Raw genomic sequence first — 25,556 nt, 5'->3', positions numbered from 1 at the left:
TGACCATTACTTAATCTTTACTTACACAAAAGACTTAGCTTGCTCATTTCCTTTAGAGGAATAAGGTCTGTGAAAAGACTTTGATAATAATGTTCCTCTTATCTTTTTCTCCTCTTAACTTTTTCTCCTCTCAACAAATCACTCATATACCCAAGATACTGGGAAACGTGAGAAATGGATCCTGTTATCCTAGGATAGTCTGTCCAGTATTAGGGAAATTATAATCCTCAGACAGTGTAGACAAATTGCCCATGAAAGTATAACATTATATAACATGTGAACTTTCAAACATTTAGGTAAATAGCCCCATGTTACAGGAATCAGTAATCACTTGGCCAAAGTCAGACACAAGGAAATACTTATACTGAACAAAGGAATAAATTAAGTGAAATAGATTACATTTTAAATTAAAATAAGAGAGAAAAAGAGACCCAAGTCACATAGTAATAGGATTTTGTGTAAAATATTTCTTAATCAGTAAAGAGCTTATTTATTTATTTATTTATTTACTTAATCTAAATCAAGGATCAGCACACTATGGCCCATGAGCCCAGATCTATCCCACTGCCAGTTTTTGGATGGCTTGCAAACCTAGAAATGGTTGGAAAAAATGAAAAGAATATTTTATGACACACGTAAATTATATGAAATTAAAAGTAATCTTTTGTTGTTGTAGCATAAGGATAAATGGCTTATGCCATGGCAGTAATAATGGAAAAGAGGAGGTAGATTCTTATAAATGTGCCTTTACTTAGTTCGTACACACTTGGGGCTACGCAGTCTTTTGAAGTGACATTAATGAACAGAGTGGGATTCAGAAAGGGGGGTCTGAATAGTCCGGGTTTGTTTATTGCTGAAGAACAAGCAGAGGATAGTCTTTTGAAATTACGGGGAAAAGGAGACCGCTTTACAGGGTTCAAATTATACCCTCTCACTGGAAGATCTTTAAGACAATACTCCGTTTCTGAATTTTCCTAAATAAAGAAGGTCTTCTGTCCTTGATCTGGGAAAGTACTTTGAGGTTAGACTGTTTCCTCTGTTCTCTGATGTTGTTCCTCGTAGCAGGACAGACGCACCTTGTTTGTGCCTTCCTTTAACATGCCTGGAATCCGTGTTCCAACGGGGCTGTGGGGGAGTCTGGTGCCACCACCAGAGAAGCATCAGAGTTCAAGATGCCTTAGCAAGGACCTCCAGTTCCTTTGACATGTCCTCCAGGAACAGGGCTCCGGAGTTGCCCTTAGTCAGTAATGAAGATGAAACTAGAACAGTGCCCCTGAAGTTGTAACCCCCACATCTATAAAGTTCTTGAGCAGTAGGAGTGGGAAGAGCATTTAAGCATTTAAGTAAACTGCAGAGACTCAGCCTGGCCCACCCGTCGAGAGGGTCTTGGCTTGTCCAGGAACAGCTGTGCGCCTGTGCTGACGAGGATGGTGAGGTCGCGCTTGTACCTGGGGGCAAAGAGCAGGGTGAGTAGAGTGTCCACCGGCACAAGATGGGCAAGGGGCAACACAGCATGGCCATCGTATTTGGCGTTCCGGTCTTTACCATTGGCTGAGTTAGTTATGTTGAGCCAATTAGGAAGAGTGAGCGAGCTGACGACATTCACCTATCTCTCCATTTCTGTGAAGAAAACTGAGCCAACTCACGTGATGGGATTATCTTGGGGACAGGGCCTGTTTAACATGACTGGCAGGAAAGACGGGGCAGAACGGGGCCTGCAGCTCTTCTAAGCTTAAAATGTGTGTGGCTCTATTTTTTAAGTTCAAAATTCTGTTAAAGGAACTTCTCGTTAAAAGGAAAGATAATTGTAAATATTGCCAATGTATTCAGAAAAAAATTAAATCTTTGTAAAGATTAGGGTGATCAATAGCAGCAGATAGGGGGTAGAGATTCCCCCCGCCGCATTTCTGAGTTGCCTCTTCCTTGCTACCCTCTGCCAGCCCTGAGAAGGAGGCGTCTGTCTTTTTCTCCATCCAGTGCCCTGCCCTTCCCCTTGAGCAGACCTCTTTCCTTGTCAGTCCCCCGACAGTCTGTTAGCTCTTTTATTGCGGCTGGTCGATGGGGGAGTTACTGTGGTGGAGAAATTGTGCACTGGTCCCTCTGCCCTCAGGATCCTGGTGCCCTTACGCAGTGAGCTCCCCAGAGAAGGGATGATGACTTGAGCTCTCCTTGCCAAACATCCAGTAATCAATCGTTGGTCATTTTTCCAATTACTCTAATAATGTATTTGATCAAGTGACACAAAATCATTTATGAAGCCTTTCAGAGAACAATGTTATTATCAATGATAATTCTAAATTTTCTTTTGACAGAGAGATTACAATAGCTTCCCTTTTTATAGATGTAACCCCTTTCCCAAAATAGGCAAATTATATACTGAAATATTTTTCAGTGACCACTTTCCTGCTGGCAATTACAGTTTTCTTTCTGCCAGCGTTTTGGGTTCCACTGTCAGCACAGCCCTGAGTATTATCAGATTCCTTATGATTCTGGAACTCTTTTTCATTAATCAGACCACTCTTAGCAGAGGTACTGAAAATCGGATGCTTTCCTTTTTGCATAAGTAATTCAGTTTTTTGCTGCAGTTTATGGAACTTCGCTATTTTTGGGAGGGGCTTTTTAATTTCTAAATCATATGTATTATGAAAACAGGAGCTCAAATTTGCTCATTAATCTTGAAAAACAAAGAATTTAATCTTTAAAAAGTAAATATTTATAGATACTTGTTGTCTTTTTATGATCCAAACTTTCCTGAATAATGCTTTTTGACAGATTATAATCAAAGTACTAGAAGTAGAGAATAACCGTGAGCAATTATAAGAATAATTGTTGAAAATATTTTTAAAGAAAATAAGCATTTTACATTTTAAAATGTAACCAGGTTTAGCTGAACAGGGTGAAATGTGTGTCGTGGTTTTTATTGATAAGTTCTTTAGAGAAATAATAACAACTGATTTTTATCCTACTTTCTGCATTTTCCCTCTTTATGTGAAACATTGTTTATTCATATATAATTTTTTCCAGTCTAAACAAATTTACAGTAGCTTAGAGAATAATAAAGTTATTAGAAAAAAGGAATAGGAAACTAATACCAAGAAAAGGAAAAAGAAGCGAATGATTGCACATCAGATGGGATTCTGGCTTCCTAGCAAGAAGGGCAAACAGTGAAATACAATTTTGAAAAGGAACGTACCTCTGAGTTTCTCAGGAGAGACCAGGTTTTTCAAGGCACCAAATTTAAAACTTTATTTCCATATGGAACCAGCTGACAAACCGTAGCAGCTTTTAACAACAGACACAAAGACAGTTTTGTATTTTTCTTGGAGCAACCTCCGATCCAAGGGTAGAGCATCGGAGCACACTCATGAAGAAGGCTAACGAAACTTCTCCTCTCTAGGTGGAACGCTCGTGTTTGCTTTTGTGTTAATCAAGGCTCTTAGTCTCCAATAACGGAAGCCCAAATCAAACCAGCTGGAAGGGCAAAGTAAGAGAGGCTTCTTTGACTTTAGGTGAGGCGGTATCCAGGGTTCAAGACGTATCGTTAGGACTCTGCTCACTGTCTTTTACTCCGTCTTGCCACTGTTTGGTGGCAGACACGGTCCAAGTCAGCCGCGGCTGGGATACTGCCCGGTGCTCCGCATGCCTGCTTCCAGCACCTGCGGCTACGAAGACAGCCTGTCAGGAGGGGCAGTAGTAGTCCCAGAAGGAAAGGAAGACTCTGACTAGATAAGGGACAAGGGGCAGGCAGAAATGACAGATAACGTTTTATTTAAGAAAAGGCAGTCATAGTTCATATTTTCATAAAAGCATGCTGAGGAGGCCAAGCAAAGCTTGTTGGTTTCAAAAAATGATCCTTTAGGCAGCCGGTGGCTCAGTGGTTAAGCGTCTGCCTTTGCTCCGGTCATGATCCCAGGGTTCCCAGGGTTCTCCCTGCTCAGTGGGGAGTCTCCTTCTCCCTCCGCCCCTCCCCCCTCCTCATGTTCATGCACATGTGCTTGCTCTCTCTCTCTCTCTCTCTCTCTCTCTGTGACTCACAAAAATAAATAAATACATCTTGTAAAAAAAAAAATTAAAAATGATCCTTTAGAAGTAAAGCTCAGGAACATTTCAGAGCACCGTGCTATCAGACTTAGAAGGCCCTTTGCTTTCCTATTTTTCATTTGTCTCCCTTCCAATAAAACTGTCTGCTTTTGATTAAAAGAAAAAAAAGATTGAAGCATGTTGATAGTTTTGTTTTGCCCTGGATAGCTTGCCAGTGAGACTAAAACATTTCATAGGTATTTTGCCTATTTTAGAAACCAGGTAACAGGAACAAGTCCCACCCCACCCCAAAAAATCCCAAGCATAACTATATTTTAAAGTGTATGGCAAATGACTTATTTGTAATGCTAGAGACAAGTGGTAGCATCATTACAGATGAAGTTCCCTGGCAGCTGGGACACAAGCTGTGGGCTGTGTACATTTATTCTTGCTGCCTTATCTACTTATAAATTCAACAGACCCAAACCCATATGTCTCAGCTGCGATTCCGAGGGGAAGCAGGTAGTTAAAATTTTTCCTGTCCAGGCCTTTGGCCCTTTTCTGCCTTTTGCAGACAAGGAGTTCTTGGCCTCCATCTCTGACTCTGTCATTGTTACTGACCTAAAGTTATGATGAAATCTCCCAAGTTTAATTTCCTCCCCTGGCGTGTTGTAGTTTGTTCATTAACACCGAACATGCAGTATGTGTAAGGAAAAAAATAGCAGGCTGTCCGGAAAACTGGCTGTAGGTTTGGGGAAATGCTTTTACTACACAGTAAAACAAGTGGAAAGATTATAATCAAAGCATTTCCATCTTACTTGTAAACAATTACAGCCGTTCTTACACGGATGCCACATTAGAAGACTTGGGGAAATTTACTGGATTCCATTCTAATGCAATTAGAGCTAATTTTGTTCTTTAAATGAATAAAAGGTCAGCTAGTAAATCTAGCTTATCTTGAGTCCAGACTTCAATAAATTGTTTTATTTAATTTGTTGTAAAAGATCTTATCCTTAATGGGTCTAGGTCTTATTAGTTCACTTAGGTTTTAAAATATTTATGACCACCTTTTTAGATATGATTTGAATGATAGTCGGAAAGTTTCTCTCTGCAGTCTTATCAAGGCCCAAGATCACTAATTGAGTGAATATAGGAAGGTACTTAAGATTTGTTATCTAGAAAAAGCTGATGTGAACTTCCAGAATTTAAATGTTCTTTAACCTGTGACAGGCAGAGATAATTTAGCTGTATCATGCTAACCTTTTGGATAGTATCGGACTATAATTTCCCCTGCGGTTCAAACAACTCACACTTCTGGGGTTTGGAAAGAATGCGCCCCTACCGATGGGAACACAGAGGCACTCCCACCATTGCTGACAACAACCCGGACAATTTAAATTATTTGCCTTCTGTTATTTCCTGTCGTTTTATGGGCTGTGATATTAAAGCGTGTACGTAAAGGCTCTAGAAGCACAGTGTGATGTTTCTTCTTCTCTGCCCCCTCCTGCCTCTGAGGCTTGGAAGACAGACAACCACGTCCCTGCAGGACTCCTGTGACTCAGAATCTTGCAGCTTTTTTGTAACACGCGGTTGCCGAAGTCCTAACCCACGGGTTGAAGGCTGTGGCCCCGTGTGGACCCGACTCCCCGTATCGAAACCTGCTCCCCAGTTCCCTCTCCCCGCTAGATGCCCGAAAACACGACTTCCTCTTCTCGTTCAGATGTCTCCAGATGGACTTCCTGCCGGGGGCTTCCAGATGCTTCATTCCTAAACCCCCTGCGTCCTGGCATCTGCCCTTGACGCTTCCCCGGAGCATGCTCTGCACTGCGGGAGACCCTGCTGTCCCCCCACGCCCAGCCCTTTCTGACGCCTTCTAGTCCCTTGTGTCTCTTGCTGCTTCACTTCTCTCTCGTCCCTTCTGTTTTTCTCGTGGACGTGCCTCTCCTTCCTGCCCGTGGCCCACGTCACGTTGTTCTCTCTCCCCAAAGCCTCCTGCTCACCCCTTAGGCTTCAGTTCCGCCGCGGTGGTTTCCAGCTCGGATTTCTGCCCCAGGACGCAGACCAGCCTGCCCAGTTGTCTGCTGCCGACTTCCCACTGGGTGCACTGAGCCTCCGAAAACAAAGCGTTCCCAAAATCGAATGCCAGGTTACGTCTCCCAGCCTAGTCCTTCTTCTGTCTTTGAATCTGTCGATGAAGAGCCCAGAGCTTCCGTTTTCCAGGGTCACTTGGAAGAGGGCAAAGGCTGTCTGACTCGTGGACTCAAGAGATTTTATTTGCCCTAATACCAGCCTGGGCATCTTGAAAACTAATCTAAGGGTGTCCATCGCTCCAAAGGGCTGTTTTGAACAAAACTTTGGGATAGAGAGACTCTGACCAAAGAAGTCTCCACGGTCTTCATTTGAGCTCTCGGCATTTTAGAACTTCTGGGCAGACCTACAAGTGAGGCTCTCCTCCTTGGCCAGACGCGAGGGACCCGCAGGACCAGAGAAAGGAGAGAAAAGCAGAGACACCGTTAGCTAGGAAACCCAAAAGCCATGATGCACAGAGATATTTTGCTTCCCAGAGAGATTAAGTGATTGTTTTTGGAGTTTTTTTCATTGCTCCAGTAGCCGGCACAGATCTCCTCCATCTGAGTTCTCGGTGCCGTCCCCACAGCGTAGAAAGCCCCAGCGTTCCCAGCTACACCCCCAGAAGCCTGCAGCTCAAGGAGGAGTGACACCTCTCTCCCTGCCTCGAAGCCTCCCCCACCCAGCAACCAGCCAGTCCCCAGTGTCTGCCCGTTTACTAACATTTCTCAGTTCCTTACCCCCTTCTCCACTCCTGGCACGCTCAGCTCTTCTCCATGCTTCGCGCTCCAGAGCCGTCTAGCTAGAGCCCGGGACAGCACCTGGTCGCTTGCTTTGTAGTTTAGCACTACCAAACTGCTTGCGGTTCCCTGCACAGAGCAGGGCAGTTTTCCTCTTAATTTCTTTTCTCAGGCTGTGCCACCTGCTTGCAGTGCCTTCCGCCTCCCTGCCTCTTCTTCGGAGGCATGTTCATACTCATCTTTTAAACTTGTCATCTGTTCTTGGAAGAGACGGTCACACCCCGCCTCCCCATCCCTACCCCGAGCCGGTCATCCCTCTTCCAAGTGCCCAGAATGCACCGTTCTCATCCGTGTGGGAGCCTCGGTATGCTTTGTAGATCTGTCTGGACTGTCTTCTCCCCCGGCCCAGCAGCTTCTTGGAAGTTGGCGTGTGTGCCCCATTCACCTTTTTGTCTCAACGACCAAGGAGTAGAAGACATAGCAGACTGAAAATAAAGATTTGTGGAGATATATTCAAGGATTCAGACAGCCTTTTAGCTTTTCAACCATGGAGCTGATTTTTACTCTGAGCGAGCTTTCCTAGATTCGGCATAGTATCCGAGTAGAGTTTAACTGAGCAACTTCTACAGAATTGATTTCACACTAGGAACAACTGTGTTTTTATCAAGTAAAAAAACAAAACAAAAAAACCCTTAAAATAAGAGGACCAAAGGAGCCTGCGGGAAGCTTGCTCTTTTATTTTACTCTTTCATTTGAGTATAGTTGATGAGGAAGCTTACTCTCTCTTAGCCTATAGTAAGATTAAAAAAAAAAGACAAAAACTGCATTTGGTGTGGAAGTCTTTTTTCAAAGATTGCTTTTCCTTCCTACCCATTGCTCTTGGTATTTTACGTAATTTTAGAGGTAATTTGAATAATAAGAAGATGCTGAAAATAAGTTGCTTAAAGGCATTGGAAGGTCTTACAGGTGGAGTGAATAAAATTTCCAAATGTGTTTTAAATAATGTGAAGTTGGTCCCTCTGTAGTTGATATAAAAAGGAAATGTGGATCTTTTCAAGACTTGTATTATCTTTATAATAACAGATGTACCACTCTATACAGACAGAAAAAGACACACATCAATTTGAAAGTGAAATTATTAGAGTAGCTTTTCTTCCAGGGTACACTGTCTGTCTGTCTGTGGCTCTCTGTGCCATATATAGTTAGGGTTTTAATAAACAAGGAGTAGATAAGACTGTCTGGGAAGCAAAACTCGTAAAACCCTGATCAGGATATAATAGGTCTTTAATAAATGTTCGTTATGTGTTTCTTCCTTTTAATAAGCTGACTAGACATTTGTTTTAGAGAAAAATACTTTTCACAAAGATGTTATGTATAGGCTTTTGCATCCTTTGGGTAAAACCAGGTATAAAAAGCAAAAGGGCTTTTCAAAAGATATTTTGAACAAGCGCTAACTATGGAAGTACTTGGCTTTGTGTCTTAAATGGTTTTTTTTTTCCAATTATAAAGATAATACATGGTTAGTTTTTTTTTGTTTTTGGTTTTTTTTTTTTTTTTTAAGATAAACTGTCTAGAAATGTGTAGCTTAGGACAAGAACCCTCCCCTAAACCCATCCTTTCCATAATACTTACTGCTGGCTGTTTGCTGGGGAAAAACACAAGACAGGATCATTTTACTTGTAAAACCATACTTGTAAAGTAAAACCATACTTGTAAACCCTTCAGCATAGCATCCTAGACTTTTCACCGGGTCCATGTGACATGGTATCTTATTTTACTGTAGTATCATAACTCATTTATCTTTTCAGTTTCCAATTCTTGGACATTTCAGTTGTCCCAGATTTTGCTATAACAAATAGCATCCTCATATGGTCCCAAAATATGAACATTTAAGAGATTTTTAAGAAATTATTATGCCAGATTATCAGCCAAAAGTCCATACCAATTAAAGTCCCCACCACCAGAAATGAGAATGAAATGACTGTATGTAAGAAGGATTGGTTAAACCTCACGGTCCTGAAGTTCGAAGAGACTGTGGGGCAGCTAATGAGTGATTTTTATGTCCGTGCCTAGCCTGGTGTCTAGTCCTTCCTTGACATATCTGTCAGGCCAAGTTTTATAACCTTCCTCTCATCCTTCCAGGCCATTCTTGATGTGACAGGATGGTAGGTAGAACTTTGAGAAGCCCAGAGGACCAAACTCTGAAGTAGTCTTTAAAACTCAAAAAAAAAAAGTCTGTGTTCAGGCTTCAAAGTATGTAGGATCTACATGACCTTCTCGTTTCTTCCTTTTTTTATTCTTTTTCTCTCCTTCTGTTAGAATGATCTTCACTGGGGTGCCTGGGTGTCTCAGTTGGTTAAGCCTCTGCCTTCAGCTCAGGTCATGATGCCAGGGTCCTGGGATTGAGACCCACATCGGGCTCCCTGATCTGTGGGGAGCCTGTTTCTCTCTCTCCCTCTACCTGCCACTCCCATTGCTTGTGCTCTCTCTCTCTGTCAAATAAATAAATAAAATCTTTACAAATATATACATATAGAATGATACTCACTTTGAATGCAACTCTAAAGTCAGTGGAGTAATTCCACAAGTCCTTTTCTGCCTTAGAGAAAATTTTAGAAATATCATTTCATTTTATTTTATTTTGCTTTATTTACTTACTGCTTTAAACTCCCTTGGACCTTTTTTTTTTTAACGCATCTTTTTATTTATAAAAATCCTTTAAATATTAATGCAGCCAGAAATGATTGCCCACCAACTGTTTTATCAGTGATCAGTGTAAGTCATTTATTTGTTTGGAGTGTGGGAAGACATCTTTTTATCTCATTTCCTGTTTCATAGTTTAACAACCGGACATGTTCTTTTCCCAAAAAAGTTGTTGAAATCCCCTTCATTCTCATTTTGGAAGATCATCTTTATTACCAAAGATCTAAAATCAAACAATCGAAGAGAAAGAGGATCCTGAGCGGTCCAGAGTAGGCTACATAGTATCCTTTACATACACATAAGCCCAGGTGATCCGTACGGTTCGTACTGTAACTGTCAGGAGTAGCCACCATAGCATAGGACGCAAGCGAGCTATGGAGCTATGTATGTGAATGAAAAAATACATGTGCCTGTAACTGTTGCAAGTTAGAATATGTACATGTATGTGTGTATATGCACCTGTATTTTTCATATGCGTATATATACATTATGCATGATGTATATTCACTTATTTTAGTATATCTATAGATATTTCCCATGCTGTTTAATGAGGAAGATAAAAGTTCATGGGAACATGGTGATTTTTGGTGAAGACACAGCAGCTATTATCAGATTTTAGTATCTTCTAAAGTCGTGGTGTTGGATTTTCCAAGCATGACTGCAGTAATAACTGAGTTTTATAACACTCCAGTGAGATACACATCTCAGTCACAATCTTGTTCATTTTTCAGGTTCACTGAATATCATCTTATTGCTTTCAATGTTTTCAGCTAACTGAGATGTTCTTTAATCCGAAAATGAATGAATGAGTGAATGAGTGAATGAATGAGTTTCTTATCTTTTATAGTTAACTTGCAAATTTAGCATATTTTCATGTGAAAGCATGTTCTTCTAAGTAATTAAGCATCCTCCTCATCGAGGAATTATTCAAAGTCTCACTGTGTTGAATGTTAGCTGCATTTGGCTATGTTCTTCCTTACTGAAGGTACCCTCCTATTTGCAGGAGAGAAGCAGAGCCTTTCTGAAATCACAAAATCTTTTAAAAAGTTCTGACTCCAGAAAATTTAGATTTTGAAAAGAACCCTGACAGTGCCCTCAAGAACACCTTCATGGGTTTTCCGTTCTTTAAAAATTTATCTATATTCAACAAATATTAATGTTGATGATATACATGGTACAACTGTGTTGAAGGAGATAAAGCGTATGTGAGTGGCACATTGGAATCAGATGTTGGCTCTCCTCTCAAGAACATAGAAATAATCACAGCGGAAGGGAGAAAGTGTTAAAGGCCATAAGAGGCATATCCAAAATTAGATAGAAGTTCAAGGTGATTACTTCCAGCTAGGAAGAGTTAGAAAAGCCTTGGGGGAGAGGAGAATTTGAATAGAGCCCTACAGGGTGAGTGAAATTTGGAGATGGAGAAATGTGAAAAGGAGATGGAAAAGCAAAGATGTATTAAGGCAAATAACCAAAGCACATTTACCTTCAGAAATGTTAATTATGCTGTTGATGGAGGAGTGCACACGTGCCCTGGCTTTTTTGTGTTTTATGAACCGAAATCATTCTGCACTTGATCTGAGCCAAAAGGCCGAGAAGTTATGAAACTAAATCATGCTGGGTAAAATGCGCATGACCAGTAGTTCTAAGAAGTTTTTTATTGTGAACATTTTTGAACATAACTGAATAAGCTCACAAACTTTCACGTACCCACCACCTGATAGATCTAACAGTTCTCAAAAGGCTGCCACGCTTGCTTGATTGAATCCTTTTCTGTTTTCCTGCCCAAGTCCTGGCCAAGAAAATCCAGGCCCAGGGTCATATTACAGCCACATACTTGAACATGCGGCTCTAAAAATAGGGTGATTTTCTTGTGTAATCACAATGCCATTTTACCACACATCAGGTATGTGAACATTTTCTTGCTGTTTCCTACCCAGCCCCTATCCAGTTGCCTCCCTTTGTCTCAAACATGTATGTGGACAGTGGCTCTGTTTGAATCAGGATCCAAACCAGGCTAAGACCTCTGAACCTAGAGCTCTCACCCTCCGTCCTTCTTTCCGCCACGCCATTAACTCCTCGAAGAAACCAGGTCATTCGTCCAGTGAGAATGCCTCTCTTTCTAGATTTCTCTGCTTACTCCCTTGTAGCTTCATTTCAATTGCTGTTTTATCTCTGTCACAGGCATTTAGCACTAAAGACTTACAGTTCTAAAGATATGATTAGATTCAAGTTCAGCTCTTGTTTGACAAGGATATTTTGCTGCTCTGTATTTAAACTGCCGTCAGCAGGCACGTTTCTAGCTGTCGTGATGCCATGAATGCTGGACCGGTCATTTCATTAGGAGTTGTGAAATGGTAGATTTATTCTAATTAAGTCATTCCTTTCACATTTATTAGCTGAAATCCCTCAATAAAGACAAATTTTTCTTCATCAACTAGGGGATTTCAGTTACCCTGAAATATAGCTCGTATAAGAGACAGGATATAGGTTTGATTCTTTCTCTTTACTTGCCAAACTTTAGTCTAAAGAGTTGGGAGTTCATGCCGTGGTTCATCTCCTGTGGTGACTGTTGAGTTTTGGTTTTAGAAACCAAAACTCTCTCACTCTCCCCCTCCCCCTCTTCCTCGTTCCCTCTCCCCTTCCCCTCTTCCTCCCTTTCTCTCTTTCTCTCTCCCCTCCCCCCAATTCTTTTAAATATCTAAATGGTCCCAGCTTCACTGATGGGTCTTTGTGTGGTCTTCTGGGATTTATCTCAACCTCATTCATCTTTGATAGCTCTCTCACTTTCTGGTACGAAACGCTCCTGGTTTATCTTCTGTATTTCCTGACCACAGACCTGAAATTAGTCATTCCTTCAAGGAACACTGGTTCCTTTTTATAGGGAATGGTTTTTAGGAATCACAGTCTGGTGCTAGAGGTACTCATTGCTACTGGGGATGTCCTTGCTTCTAGGCCTTTACAATGAAAGCAAATTATAAATCTATACCGTTATTTCCAGCTAAGATTTAACATTACTGTTATTTCTTTGAATTTATTTCTGCATCTTTTCTTTTACATTCGAAGTCTTGATTGTTAACAGCATTAACATAATTACTTATTTGCTTTATTCTACAAGAACTATATGAAAAAGTAATGCCCTTTTAATAATGATTGTTACTAGAAACAACAATACCACTATTACTCCTATTAATAAGACTGCTGAATAAAGTTAAAGATTCCTTTTTTCTTCATTCCATATATTTTTTATTAATTTTTTTTTAATTAACATACAATTTGCTTCAGGGGTACAGGTCTGTGAATCATCAGTCTTACACAATTCACAGCACTCACCATAGCACATGCCCTCCCCATTGTCCATAACCCCGCCACCCTATCCCTACCCTCCACTTCCTAGCAACCCTCAGTTTGTTTCCTGAGATTAAGAGTCTCTTATGGTTTGTCTCCCTCCTGGTACCATCTTGTTTCATTTTTTCCCCTCCCTACCCCTCATAACTCCCTGCCCTGCCTCTCAAATTCCTCATATCGGAGAGATCATATGATAATTGTCTTTCTCTGATTGACTTATTTCTCTCAGCAAGATACCTCTAGTTCCATCCACGTCGTTGCAAATGGCAGGATTTTGTGTGTTTTTGATGGCTGCATAGTATTCCTGTGTGTGTGTGTGTGTGTGTGTGTGTACACACACATCTCCTGCACTGTCAGTGGGAACGCAAGCTGGTGCAGCCACTCTGGAAAACAGTATGGAGTTTCCTCAGAAAGTTGAAAGTAGAGCTGCCCTATGACCCAACAATCGCTCTCCTGGGTATTTACCCTAAAGATAGAAATGTAGTGATCTAAAGGGGCACCTGCACCCAGATGTTTACAGCAGCAAAGTCTGCAATAGCCAAACTATGGAAAGAGCCCAGATGTCCATCAACAGATGAATGGGTAAAGAAGATGTGGCATTCCATTTGTTCTTGAGACAAACCTACTATGGATGTGTAACCAAAATGCCATCCTCCTAAACTCACCTGAAATTATTTTGTTTTTCTGTGTGGTTTTATCACCAGCGTAATATACTTGCGGGTTCCTTTATTTCCATTTTATTTTCAACTTGTAAGCAATTTCATAAATTCGGTCTACTGCACATGTGAAGAAGTGACTTCATTCCAAAGTTGAAGCTCTAATAAGACCTATCCAGAGAGATCCTGCTGTCACGTCTTTCGCCCTACCCTTCCTATTCCTTTCCCTATAAATAGTGACCACTTTTGTTCCATTTTTTAAAAATATCGTTCTACTGTATCTTTTTACAAAAATGAAAAAATATGCATTATTTATGATTTATCTGAATATCAGTACCCTTTTAGGATATTTTACAGATTTTAAGCATTCGACAATACAAGTATAATCATTTGGGTATCTCCTTTGGAAGTGAAGATTCAACAATGGCTATATTTTCCTCTAATTACTTCATGCAATTTGTTTCATTTTTCAAATAGGTCATGCCTGAATTAAAAGATAAAATGTTTCCTACTTGATATGTTCTTGGGCTATGACAAGATAAAATATCCGTTTTATGAGATGATGTAAATATTCAAGAGGCAAGCCATGAGCTTGAGGAATTAAATCCATTTACAGTTGCGATAATTATATGAATGCTAAAAGTTGAGCTGTGAGGATCAAGAAGAATAAGGAATAATGATTGATTTGAAGAATCAACATAAAACCGATTCTCATAATTGTCTTTTGGTATTTGTTCCTTTTGATCAAATGTGAAATATGGAGATGACGCTGTTACAATTTGGCATTTTGAGTACTGATACTCTAAAACATCATTTATCCTAAATTCTGAATATTTATTTATATACCTACATGAGATAAACACTTGGTATATTTCTTACTTCCACATAACCAGTGACGCTAAAACTTAGCAACTTAAAGCAATAAACGTTTGTTACTTCCTAGTTGCCTATGGTCCAGGAGTCTGGGTGGTCCTGACTCGGGTCTGGCGTCTGGCTGCTGCGCAGGGCGGCAGTGGAGACCTCGCCATGGCTGGAGCAGGGGCTGGGAGCTCACGTGCGTGGCTGTTGGCAGGAGGCTTCCATTGCCAGGCACGTGGGACTCGTCCAAAGGCAGCTTCTGCATCCCCCTGGCGTAGCAGCTGACTTCCCCAGAGCAAGTGATCCAAGAGACAGCAAATCAGAAGCTTCAGTGTCCCTTCTCCCATAGCGCAGATGCTGCCCACTGTTGTTTTCACAGAACCCTGTTAGTCCTACAAGTCAGCCAGCCCGGCCATTCAGGGGACACACAGGGCAGGAGGGCTGGGACATGGGGCCCTTGGAGGCTGATTGGCACTCTTCAAGGTAGCATTTCATTTTTTTCTTTTCTTTTCTTTTCTTTTCTTTTCTTTTCTTTTCTTTTCTTTTCTTTTCTTTTCTTTTCTTTCTTTTCTTCTTTCCTTTCCTTTCCTTTCCTTTCCTTTCCTTTCCTTTTCTTTTCTTCCTTCCTTCCTTCCTCTCTTCCTCTCTCTCCCTCTCTTTCTTTCTTTGGATTTTATTTATTTATTTGAGAGAGTGTGAGCGGGAGGAGGGGCAGAAGGTGGAGGAGCAAAAAGCCCGAGGCGGGTCTCAATCCTGGGACTCCAGGGATGTGATCCTGGGTCACTGACGCCTGGGTGGCTCAGGTGCCCTTCTTAGAGTATTTCTAGGACTTTCACAATGAAAAGAAGAAAACAAAACCATGATGCTTTATAAAACCACTGTGACCCAAATAGGCCGTTTTATAGTAACACGAAAGTGAAATCTCAGCGGGCTTTCTGTGTGTGTTGTGAGGAGTTAGTGTAAAACGCAACACGGGAATTAGTCTTGTATGTTATTTCGGATGGTACGTGGTGTTTCTGAGATTGACTAAAATGTCAGAGCTGAAGAGGAAAAGCAAGTTGTGGCTTAAGGAACATTTTTTTTTTTTTAATCAAAGTGGTTTTTCTTCCAAGCAGTGAAGAACTTGCCTGTCCCAAAGTTTACATTAAATTCCTGGAGGTGTGTAATCAGTTTTAACCTTTATTTTATTTTTGGCTTTATTTTGTTACATTTAAAAACAGCTGTTAGGGTGAATAAGCAAACCATTGAAAGGGAACTTTTGAACTTTGTATGCAGGTTAGAAGCCAGTTATGGGGGCTTTGATAATTCAGATTACTGCCTTCCTAGTGTTTGCACACAATAGCTGAATAATAAGGATCATTAAACCCCCTGGGCAGACTTATCCAAATTGTGTTTGCCTCTAACCTTGCAGGCTCCGTGTGGCTGGAGAGGTGAGGATTGGCTCTTTATTGACTTGTCAAGCTGTGAGTTTGCATTACAGGCCAAGCAGCCCATGACCCATTCTGTTTCCTTTCACTGTTTTGTGGTGGGGAAACAGGTAAAGAAATCCCATGGAAAATCCCTCCTTCTACACATTTTTATGAATAACGCCAGTGTTTATAGCAGTTAGGGCACTCTGATCCAGTCCTCCCCAAGATGTAACGTTAGCAGCATGGAGCCATTGTGGGACGCAGCTGTGGGCGGTGTTGGTTACTCTGAGCGACATTGCTTAGTCAACAGAAAGTGCTGGGGGAGAACCTGCCGTGCAGTTAAGTAGGAGAAAAGGTGATACTTCAGGGAGAAAAATAGAGAGAAGCAAAACACTGTTCAGAAGCATGGAACAGTGGAGATTGGCAGTGAAGGCCCGGAGGAATCCGGAGTTATTTTTACAGTGATCTTAATTAGGTTAGGTGATGATAACTTATCTCATAGGCGATGAGAAATTATATCATGGTATACTGTTTATTTTTCCTGGAATGTGCAAAATTGAAGAGATAATGAAAGGATTGTTCTTAAAGCTATGTATCTGGTTACCACAAAAGTCGCCTAGCAGCTAAAATCAAAAATAACTTTTCAGACTCTTGTGTATTTTCTCATGAAATGCAGAGGAATTGGGAAAAACAAGTCACTTTAGTGACCAGTCTGATCTCTTGGAAACAGACAATTAGGACAGGTTTTGTCTCATCAACACTGAGTACCCACTTGAATGTTTTTCCTTTTGCCACTCAGAAAATTTGAATGGCCCTGCCCCATGAAGTGATGGCCAGTCTCTACACCCACTGGCTGTACAGCTAAAACTAAACCATTCGCGGGGGCACCATCCACAGGCCTTATAGGTTAAGAGAGAAATCTTAGAGAAATGGAAGAAAATGAAAGGGCTTGGACTCAGGCAAGGCGGACGATGTTCATTATGTGTTCGGTAGAGCTCAAAGCAACTTAAAAGCACTTGCAGATAATAGATCAAAACCTTCAAGATGTGCTTGATCCTGACGTTGATGTGATCATCATTGTTGGTGTGAGGGTCAGTTCCCAGGTGAGGAACCCGAATCCATGCCAGCAGATAGAAATCTCAGGGGCCTTGGAGCTCTTCGAGTATGATGATAAGAAGGTAGGCAGGAAGGAAGGAAAAGAGGAAATTGACCTTGTCTCAGATCTCTTAAACTGACAAAAAAAAAAAACAAAAAACTTTTTTTTAAGAATTCTCGAGGCAACATTAGGCCTTACACTTATTAAAGTTGATGAATGTATATTAAGACACTGTTTTATACTGCAGATAATTGAAAGACAAATATATCCACCTTACTCCCAAGAAATGTCTGCCGAATATGGGTGATGGACACAGATGTGCACGTATTTGGGACACAAACTAACTACTTTGTCAGAAAAGACCTGAGACTGTGAACCCATCTTAATATCTCCCAGCTGTACAAATTTATGATTTTAATTGTGTGCCAGAATAGCATAGCTTTATGGGGTTCTCCTCCCTTGACCCTTTTCTTGTTGATCTCTGTTAATGATGGTACAGTCCGCTTAGTGCACTCGCTTGAGCAGCTTTTGAATTTAGCCTGGGACTTCTGTGACCAGGCCGTGCTCAGCATTTGGCTGGAAGGCTTTAGCCAAGCCATCGTGTTTTCCCAAAAGGTTATTAAATAAACTCTAGCATGTGTACAGAAAAGTGGACAGGTCAGAAATGTGCAGTTCAAACCATCACTCACAATTCCCAGCATCATTTTGGATGTATATATTGTGGCAAGTGTTTTTAACTTAAATTTTTTATTACATAAGTTACTTGTGATATTTACAGATAAACCAAAAGAAGGAAAAAAAAAAACAAAAACCACCCACCACTATATCAGACACCTGAAACTAATATAACACTGTGTGTTAACTCTACCAGAATTGAAATTTTAAAAATTCAAAAATTAAAAAAGAAAGAACCACCTATAGCCCCACATGCGGAGCCAGTTTCAGGGCATTTTGGTGGATATTGTTTTGAACATCTTTCTAAATACACACTCGTGCATTCTTACTTGCTTTTTTTTTTTCTTACAAAAATTGGGTTCTCTTACGCATACTCTCTGTAAGTTTCCGGGGGGTAAACATCATCTATGTGTGTGTGTGTCACCTCTTCAGATAACAGTGCCATTTTGTTTATCTTCATTTCTTTAATCGATCCCCTATTTGGGGGTATTTTATTTATTTTATTTATTTATTTATTTATTTATTTGACAGACAGAGATCACAAGTAGGCTGAGAGGCAGGCAGAGAGAGAGGGGGAAGCAGGCTCCCCGCTGAGCAGAGAGCCCGATGCGGGGCTGGGTCCCAGGACTCTGAGATCATGACCTGAGCCGAAGGCAGAGGCTTTCACCCACTGAGCCACCCAGGCGCCCCATTTGGGGGTATTTTAAACTATAGTCATTGTAGTATTGGGGATTTTTTGCAGTGATAAACAATGCTATAAATAATATTCTTTACCCATATCTTTGCATAGTTGTCTACTTATTTCCTCAGAATCACTTTCTACACATGGAGTTGCTGCTCCGGACTAGTACATTTTTAAGGTTTTGGTAACCATTTAGAAGGGCTGTACAACCATCCCTCCCACTCCCCCATCTTGAAATCTTTTTAATCTGTATCCAAAAATGTATTTTATTGTTGTTTTCACCTTCATTTCTTTGGTTGTAGAACCTTTTTTTCCTGTTGGCGGTTTTTGTTTCTTTCGCTGTCACCTGCTTGCGTCTTTTGCTCATGTTTTAGTGAGAATGTTTGTCTTTTTGGTTTTGATTTGAAAGAACTCTGTGTCATAGGAACTGAACTTTCTATCATGTACATTGCAAATAATTTTCCTCTGTTTTGTCTTTTGCCTTTGCTTAAGATATTTTATGGTATTTTGTGTATGATATTTATGATTTTTACACAATCAAATCAGTGTTTCCTTTTATGGTTTCTATGTTTGCGGAGATACTTAGAAAATCCTCTTCTAGCCCAAGATTAAAAACATATGTTTACTTGTCTGTTAGGGTATTTTAATGGTTTTATGTTTTCTTTTACCAAATATTTAATCCCTTCAGAATTTATGATCTAAGATACACCCTGTAATTTGAGTTATCTTTTTTCCGTCTTACAATTCAAACAAAGCTAACTCTCAGTTTTGTATGATCATTGTCATAGATCACGTTAGATGATCACGTGTTAGATGTTAGATCACGTGAATACCCAAAGAGGAGTTTAGGTGATAGGTTCAGCTATTACCTCCAGCAAACATTTTTCCACTGGAATAGCTAATAGTGACTTTGAAACAAAGTGGTAATCAGAGGAACAAATTCTCTGCATGTCCTTTTGTAAGTCCCCACCCATCATTCCTGTGAGTAGGTAGGAGACGGAAAATGTCCTTCCCTCCAGTAGCCTCCTCTGGTTGATATCTTAGATTTCTGGGTGTATTTCCACCTCTGGTCCTCACAGATCACAAAGCTGCTGCTTCTTCCTGTCTTCCTCCTGTTCGCTCCCATCTCCCGCCCATCGACTCTGTGGAACCAACAACCCCAGGTGCCTGGGTCTCCCCCATCCTCCTAACCTGTCTGGTATTTCTCTGCATTTTCTCCCTCTGGCTTTACTGACACCCCACGTTTTCCTCTCCCGTCCTTTGTCCGTCTTTCTTCCCACATCGTAGTGCATATGACTCCACAGGTTTTTTCCCTGTAATTTTTGTTGGCTAGGAAAATTCCCTGAATGTATCATTTCTAGAAAATCACTACTTGCAGGACCAGCTTTTGTTTAATAAAATTAAATATGTTCAGATGTATGAGGTGGTTACAAGTGCCAGTTACCAGGTTAGGTGCTGGGGATACAGAAAGAAAAAGACCCTACATTTCTTTGAGGAGCTCCTAGCATAGCCAGGGTGACAAGCATGTATGTATACAGACTATTCAAATTATTCTTTGGCCTTATGGGAATTGTTTGCTCAGGGTTTTTTGGAGTGTTTTTGAAAAGAATAAAGAATCTGTATTTGTTGAGTACAGAGTTTAAAATGTCGATTGGGTCAGTTTTGTTATTTTTGTTATTTTGTTCAAGCCTTATATATCGTTACTGGGTTTTTTTGTTTCATTTTGTTCTTAGATTGTATTCATTTGAGAGAGACAGTGAGTGAGCGAGGAGAGAGGCAGAGGGGTGGGGGATCCAGGGGGACGGGCAGAGGGAGAGAGAGGAGCAGACTTACTATTTTCCTTTTGTTTTGATTTTAAAGATTTTTATGTATTCACTTGTCAGAGAGTGAAAGGGCACGAGCAGGGGGAGCCGCAGGCAGAGGGAGAAGCAGGCTCCCCGCTGAGCAAGGAGCCTGGTGTGGGACTTGATCCCCGCCCGAGCCCTGGGATCATGACCTGAGCCGAAAGCAGATGCTTAACTGACAGAGCCACCCAGGTGTCCCTTTACTAGTTTTTTGACTTCCTACTCTGTCAGTTCCAGATAGATACCCTGAAATCCCCAATTACACTTGTGGATTCGTCTGTTTCTTACAGTTCTGTCCGTTTTGCTTTATATGTTTTAAGGATACGTTTCTAGGTGCAGTCCAGTTTTAAATTGTCGTATCTTCCTGGCACGTTGGGACCTTTTATCATTATGAGGAAACCTTCATTACCACTGGTAGTTCTTGCCTTGCAGTGTGTTTTGTGTGCTGTCACGTTTCCTTCTGTCCACGTGCCTCGTTTGCTGGCCAGTTCCCCCAGCCTTTCCACTGCTCTGTTTCCACATGTGCCTCTTAGAAATAGCGTCCTGTTCGGTTTCCCTCCTCTACCCAGTCTGACAAGTAAATTGTTCAGAGCATTTACGTGAGAGAATCACTGATCTTTAGAGGTACAATCCCCCTTATTTTGGATTTTCTATGTGTCTTATGCTAGGTTTCTCCTTTCCTTCTATCAGATTGATTATTTTGTTTTAACATTCCATTTTTCTTCCTGCTAGTTTAGAAGTTACACATATACCTCATTCCTAATCTTTACATAGTTATCTAGAAATTACCGCATTTTAAGTTTAATACCTTTAGACCTCCTTCCAGATAATAGAAGTGCATTAAAGGGCTTTAGCTCTGTTCATCCCCTGCAGGTTTATGTATTATTGGTTCCGTGTATTTTATCTCTTTTAAATAATGCCATAATATTATTATTGTTTCCTTTAGTCAGTGTCTACGTAACTTCACCAGCACGTTATCACTCTTCCTTGCATCTCAGACTTGACGGGATCCCCTTCCTTTTCCTGAAGTTCTTCTAGAAAAGAGGTGCTCGGGGTGATGCACGGGCCCTCAGAATATCTGGCTTTTCGGTAGTTTGCGCGTCAGAGTGGATAGCAATGAAGTAGGAAGCCCTAATAACATACTCTTTCTCCACGCTAAATTATGATCATTGTCTTGAGGGAAAGAAAGCATTTGTGTGATTATTTAAGTTGCAAGCTCAACCAGCAGCCTTTCTCAAGACGCCATTTTTACTTGAAAGAGCAAGTGACAAACGATGGTTATTCAAACGTGGATATTTGGCCAACGTTTCCTCAGAAATGAACAAAGGAAACCCGTTGCTTCAAGGAAGATACCTGTGAATATTTGTCATAAATGATAAAATGGCAACTTTTTTTTTTTTTTTAAGATAGAAAAGCAACTTATTCCATTATAAGCACTTACACAGTTAGTCATGGAGAGTAACAGGCCCGCTGGTGAAACAGGTCACCCAAAATAGAGATGGTACCAAACCAGTGGTCAAGGACTAACTCCTAAAAAAAAAAAAAAAAAAAAAAAAAAAAAAAGGCAACTCTTATCCAGGATTAATTTAATTTTAAAAACAAATACAAGCTATCAATTCACTCTTCTCAACTCAACTGGACAGTCTACCTGTGCTATGACTGTCAGGTAAAAACATACATCTTTACAACTTGGTGGTCCCAAGTTTTTAAAAAAAACTATTTCACAGAAAGGAAAGAAATATTAAAACAGCTCAAGAAATACACTAACAAGCAAAAATAGATGGGGAAAGACGAACACATAGTTTTGACGTAACTGAAGAAACTGAAAGGAGATGGTTCTACATAGGGAAATGTGCATCCTGGAAAGTCAGGTGTGAAAACTTTAGAATAGGAATTTATATGACTTGAATCTCCCCCATTTCCTGAATAAAAATGACATCTTGTGGTATTTATACTTCATGGCTCAGACACCTACCTCACTTGGCTCTATCCTTCCTCACTTTAGCCTTTACTTAAAAGGAGTCTGTAAAACTTGGGGATGTGGCCTAAGAAGAAAAATATAACCACACCCAATATTCCCCTTTCTGTGGCTACGTTAGACCTTTGTTACTAGAAAATTCCTGAAGAATATTTAAATATAAGTCTGTTGCTTTACTGAATCAAGTCCCCCAGTTAATATTTAGAAAACACCCTCTGTTTGGGCTAGTAACATCGTTGATGGTACCTATCATAGAGGGATAGCCAAACAAAGTCTGTGTCTCAAAACCAGTGTTAAATCCATCAAAGGGTTGAGAGGGAAAAAAAGGGGCGTCTAAAATCACAAGAAGTGCAGACATATCTGGGACCCTTGTCCTTCTGGATCCACGCTTCCTTCAGGATCTTCATCATTGTAAATGTTCTCTGCCATTTGCCATACTTGCATGATATTGTCTTCTGATACAGAACAAATCACCCAAGGTTCATTGGGATTCCCAGAGAAATCAGATATCTCAGCAGTGTGACCACCATGAACAAACAGCAATTCTGGTGGCCCATCTTCTGCATCTTCCGGGGATTGTTCCTCTCCAATATTACTCAAATCCCAAACATTCAGTCTGCGATCAGTACCACTGGAAGCCAAAATGGTCTCATTGTGAGGCGACCACTGAACCTGGGATATTTCGTCCTTATATGATTCAAAGGAATACAACTTAAGTTTCAGATTTCTCAGATCCCACCAGGCAGCAGTCTTGTCGGCTGATCCTGTGGCCAGAATGAACTCACTGTAAGGACTGAAAGATAGGCAGTTCACTTCAGCAGTGTGAGCATCAACTGAGTGGCTTGGTTTGGAAGTATTGTTTGAACGAGTCTCCCAGATCATAAGTTTCTGATCATCAGCAACTGACCCAAACAGAGACTCATGGAGCAGACGCCAGGAAACATCTACTACTACTGCTCTATGCCCTGTAAAGACGGTCTTCGCATCCACAACTTTGCCTTCCTTTGGAACAGCACTGATGTCCCAGACACAGATGGTGTGGTCGTCTGAAGCACTAAGTAAGTGCCCACTGAGATTTGGGTTCCGAGAAAGTCCATAGCCTTCCTTCTGATGTCCACGGAGACGCAAGTCTGGGTTGCACTCTCCAGAAGATCTGGTTTGGAAGGATGTTTTGTATAGTCAAAAACAAGAACATCGGGGTACCTGGGTGGCTCAGTGGGTTAAAGCCTCTGCCTTCGGCTCAGGTCATGGTCTCAGGGTCCTGGGATCGAGCCCCGCATCGGGCTCTCTGCTCAACGGGGAGCCTGCTTCCCTTTCTCTCTCTCTCTGCCTGCCTCTCTGCCTACTTGTGATCTCTGTCTGTCAAATAAATAAATAAAATCTTAAAAAAAAAAAAAAAAGAACATCACTGGATGGAGGCTTTGTCGCAATGATGCAAGGGTTCTGGGGCATATAACGCGCCCGGTTTACTTCTCCTTCATGGTTGATCTTGATTTCTATTTCAGTTTTTCCACTAACTGAGCCAAAACCTCCAAATTCTCCTTTCTCACCGTCATAGTGTGAAGCATCCAAATTCTCCTTTCTCACCGTCATAGTGTGAAGCCTCAAACTGAGCATCATCGTCAGGGAGCTGCACACTGGCCATCACAAGATGGTTCTGTTCATCGGACGCGTGTGTTCCCAGGACAAGTCCATGAATGCTGAAGTCTTTCCTTTCTGGTCTGGTTACATCTGGAAGCCACTGCGCAGTTAGGCTAGGCCACTCCAGGGCATGGGTCATCACCAATCGTAAAGAAAAGGGATATTTTGTACTCTTCATTGATCACACATTCTTCTACTGCGTCTTCAACTGACAAGGCTGCTTCCTTGTCGGCCATGGCGGACAGGCAAGCCGGGGCAAAATGGCAAATTTTAAGTAAAAATTAGAGTTTTGGAAAACATATTCCAAGTTGACAGCTCCTCAGTACCCCAGGACAATTTTGATGAGGTGATGGTAACACCAAGTGTGAGATTTTAATATTGTGCAATGAAATGTGTAAATATTTGGAAGATCTGTGTAAGTCCGTGAACCAGTATTACAAACCAGTGCATGATGTTATAAAACCCTGTGTGGGTAAAAGAACTATTCAGAGCGCTAGTTGTTCAGTGTATTTTAATGTAACACAATGTGGAAAGCTTATTAGCAATACGGTTTCAGAGTGTACATAGCAACTAACTTAAGAAACTATCACTCACTGCATTTTGGTGCCGTATTGAAGAATTTACATAATTATCTGTAAAAGCCATTAACACACTCCTCCCCTCTGAAGTTACCTACGCATACATTCAGGAGATTTGCAAAAGTATAAAGCCTAGTGTTAGTCTTCTCCCAAATTGTTTTTGTAAAAAATGTTATCTGTTAACATGTAATGGGTTTGTTATTCTTTCTTTTAAATGAATTACAAAGGGGTGCCTGGGTGGCTCAGTGGGTTAAGCCTCTGCCTTCGGCTCAGGTCATGATCCCAGGGTCCTGGGATCGAGCCCCGCATCGGGCTCTCTGCTCAGCGGGGAGCCTGCTTCCCCCTCTCTCTCTGCCTGCCTCTCTGCCTACTTATCTGCCTACTTATCTGTCAGATAAATAAATAAAATCTTAAAATAAATAAATGAATGAATGAATGAATCACTAATTTTTTTAAAATTCTCAGTTTTGATTTTTAATATGGCAAATATTGACAGATACAGTGCACATAAGCGCAAGTTCTTTGGGTTTTTCAGTCATTTTTAAGAATGTAAAGTGGTCCCTAAGACCAAAATATCGGAGAATCGCTAGTTTAGAATTTCCTTTAGTAAAGACCCACTGTTGGCAAGTCCTTAGATTTTGCTTGCCTGAAAATGTCTTTATTTCATCTTATTCCTGAGAGATGTTTTCAAAGACAAATGCATTTTTTCCTCAACACATTGAAGATGTTATTCCACGGTCTTCCAGTTTCATTGTTGCTGCGGAGAAGTCAACCGCCATCTGTTTCTTTGAAAGTAATGTTCTTTTTCCATTCTCACTGCTTTTCAGACTTTACTCTTAATGATGTTTTGTAGTTTCACTCTGTTGTGTCTAGGTGCAGATCTCTCTTTCTTTATCTTGCCTGGGACTTGTTGGCTTGCTTAAGTCTGTGGATTGGTATCTGCCATCAGGTCCGTAAAAATCCTCAGATACTCTTGTTACAATTTTGCGTCTGCCCCGTTCTTTCTCTAGAATTATGATTAAACGTGTACTAATTATTAAACATGTCATAATTGATTGTATTCTCTCCTTGCCCCTCCAAGCTATATTCTAGATCATTTCTTCTGTCTGCTTATTGAGTTTTTAGTTCTCTCATTCTGCTGAGAGTAAATTTGTTACTATATTTTTCATTTCTAGGTCAGTTCATTTCTTTTCAAATCTGCTAGATCACTCTTTATAACTTTCTATTACCTGCAGGTAATGTCATGCTTCGCCTTTTTTTTTTT

At 40.8% G+C, this 25,556-nt stretch overlaps 2 protein-coding genes across 2 annotated transcripts in view; one reads left to right on the top strand and one right to left on the bottom strand.

Moving 5' to 3' along the window:
* Nucleotides 1–25,556, top strand: part of TAF3 (TATA-box binding protein associated factor 3) — a 171,658-nt gene that overhangs the window by 136,215 nt on the left and 9,887 nt on the right. The window lies entirely within an intron of this gene.
* Nucleotides 1,340–23,950, bottom strand: LOC116881665 (histone-binding protein RBBP4-like). The gene is given in 7 exon segments (XM_032881597.1): nucleotides 1,340–1,448; nucleotides 21,606–21,625; nucleotides 22,500–23,224; nucleotides 23,227–23,284; nucleotides 23,478–23,602; nucleotides 23,640–23,875; nucleotides 23,877–23,950. Coding segments are annotated over 7 exon segments (1,347 nt in total).

Source organism: Lontra canadensis, unplaced genomic scaffold (genome assembly GCF_010015895.1).
Source record: "Lontra canadensis isolate GAN:19392208 unplaced genomic scaffold, GSC_riverotter_1.0 scaffold76, whole genome shotgun sequence".
NCBI classification, from domain to species: Eukaryota; Metazoa; Chordata; class Mammalia; order Carnivora; family Mustelidae; genus Lontra; species Lontra canadensis.
Note: the sequence above shows the minus strand (reverse complement) of the source record. Positions and strands in the feature narration are given on the sequence as shown.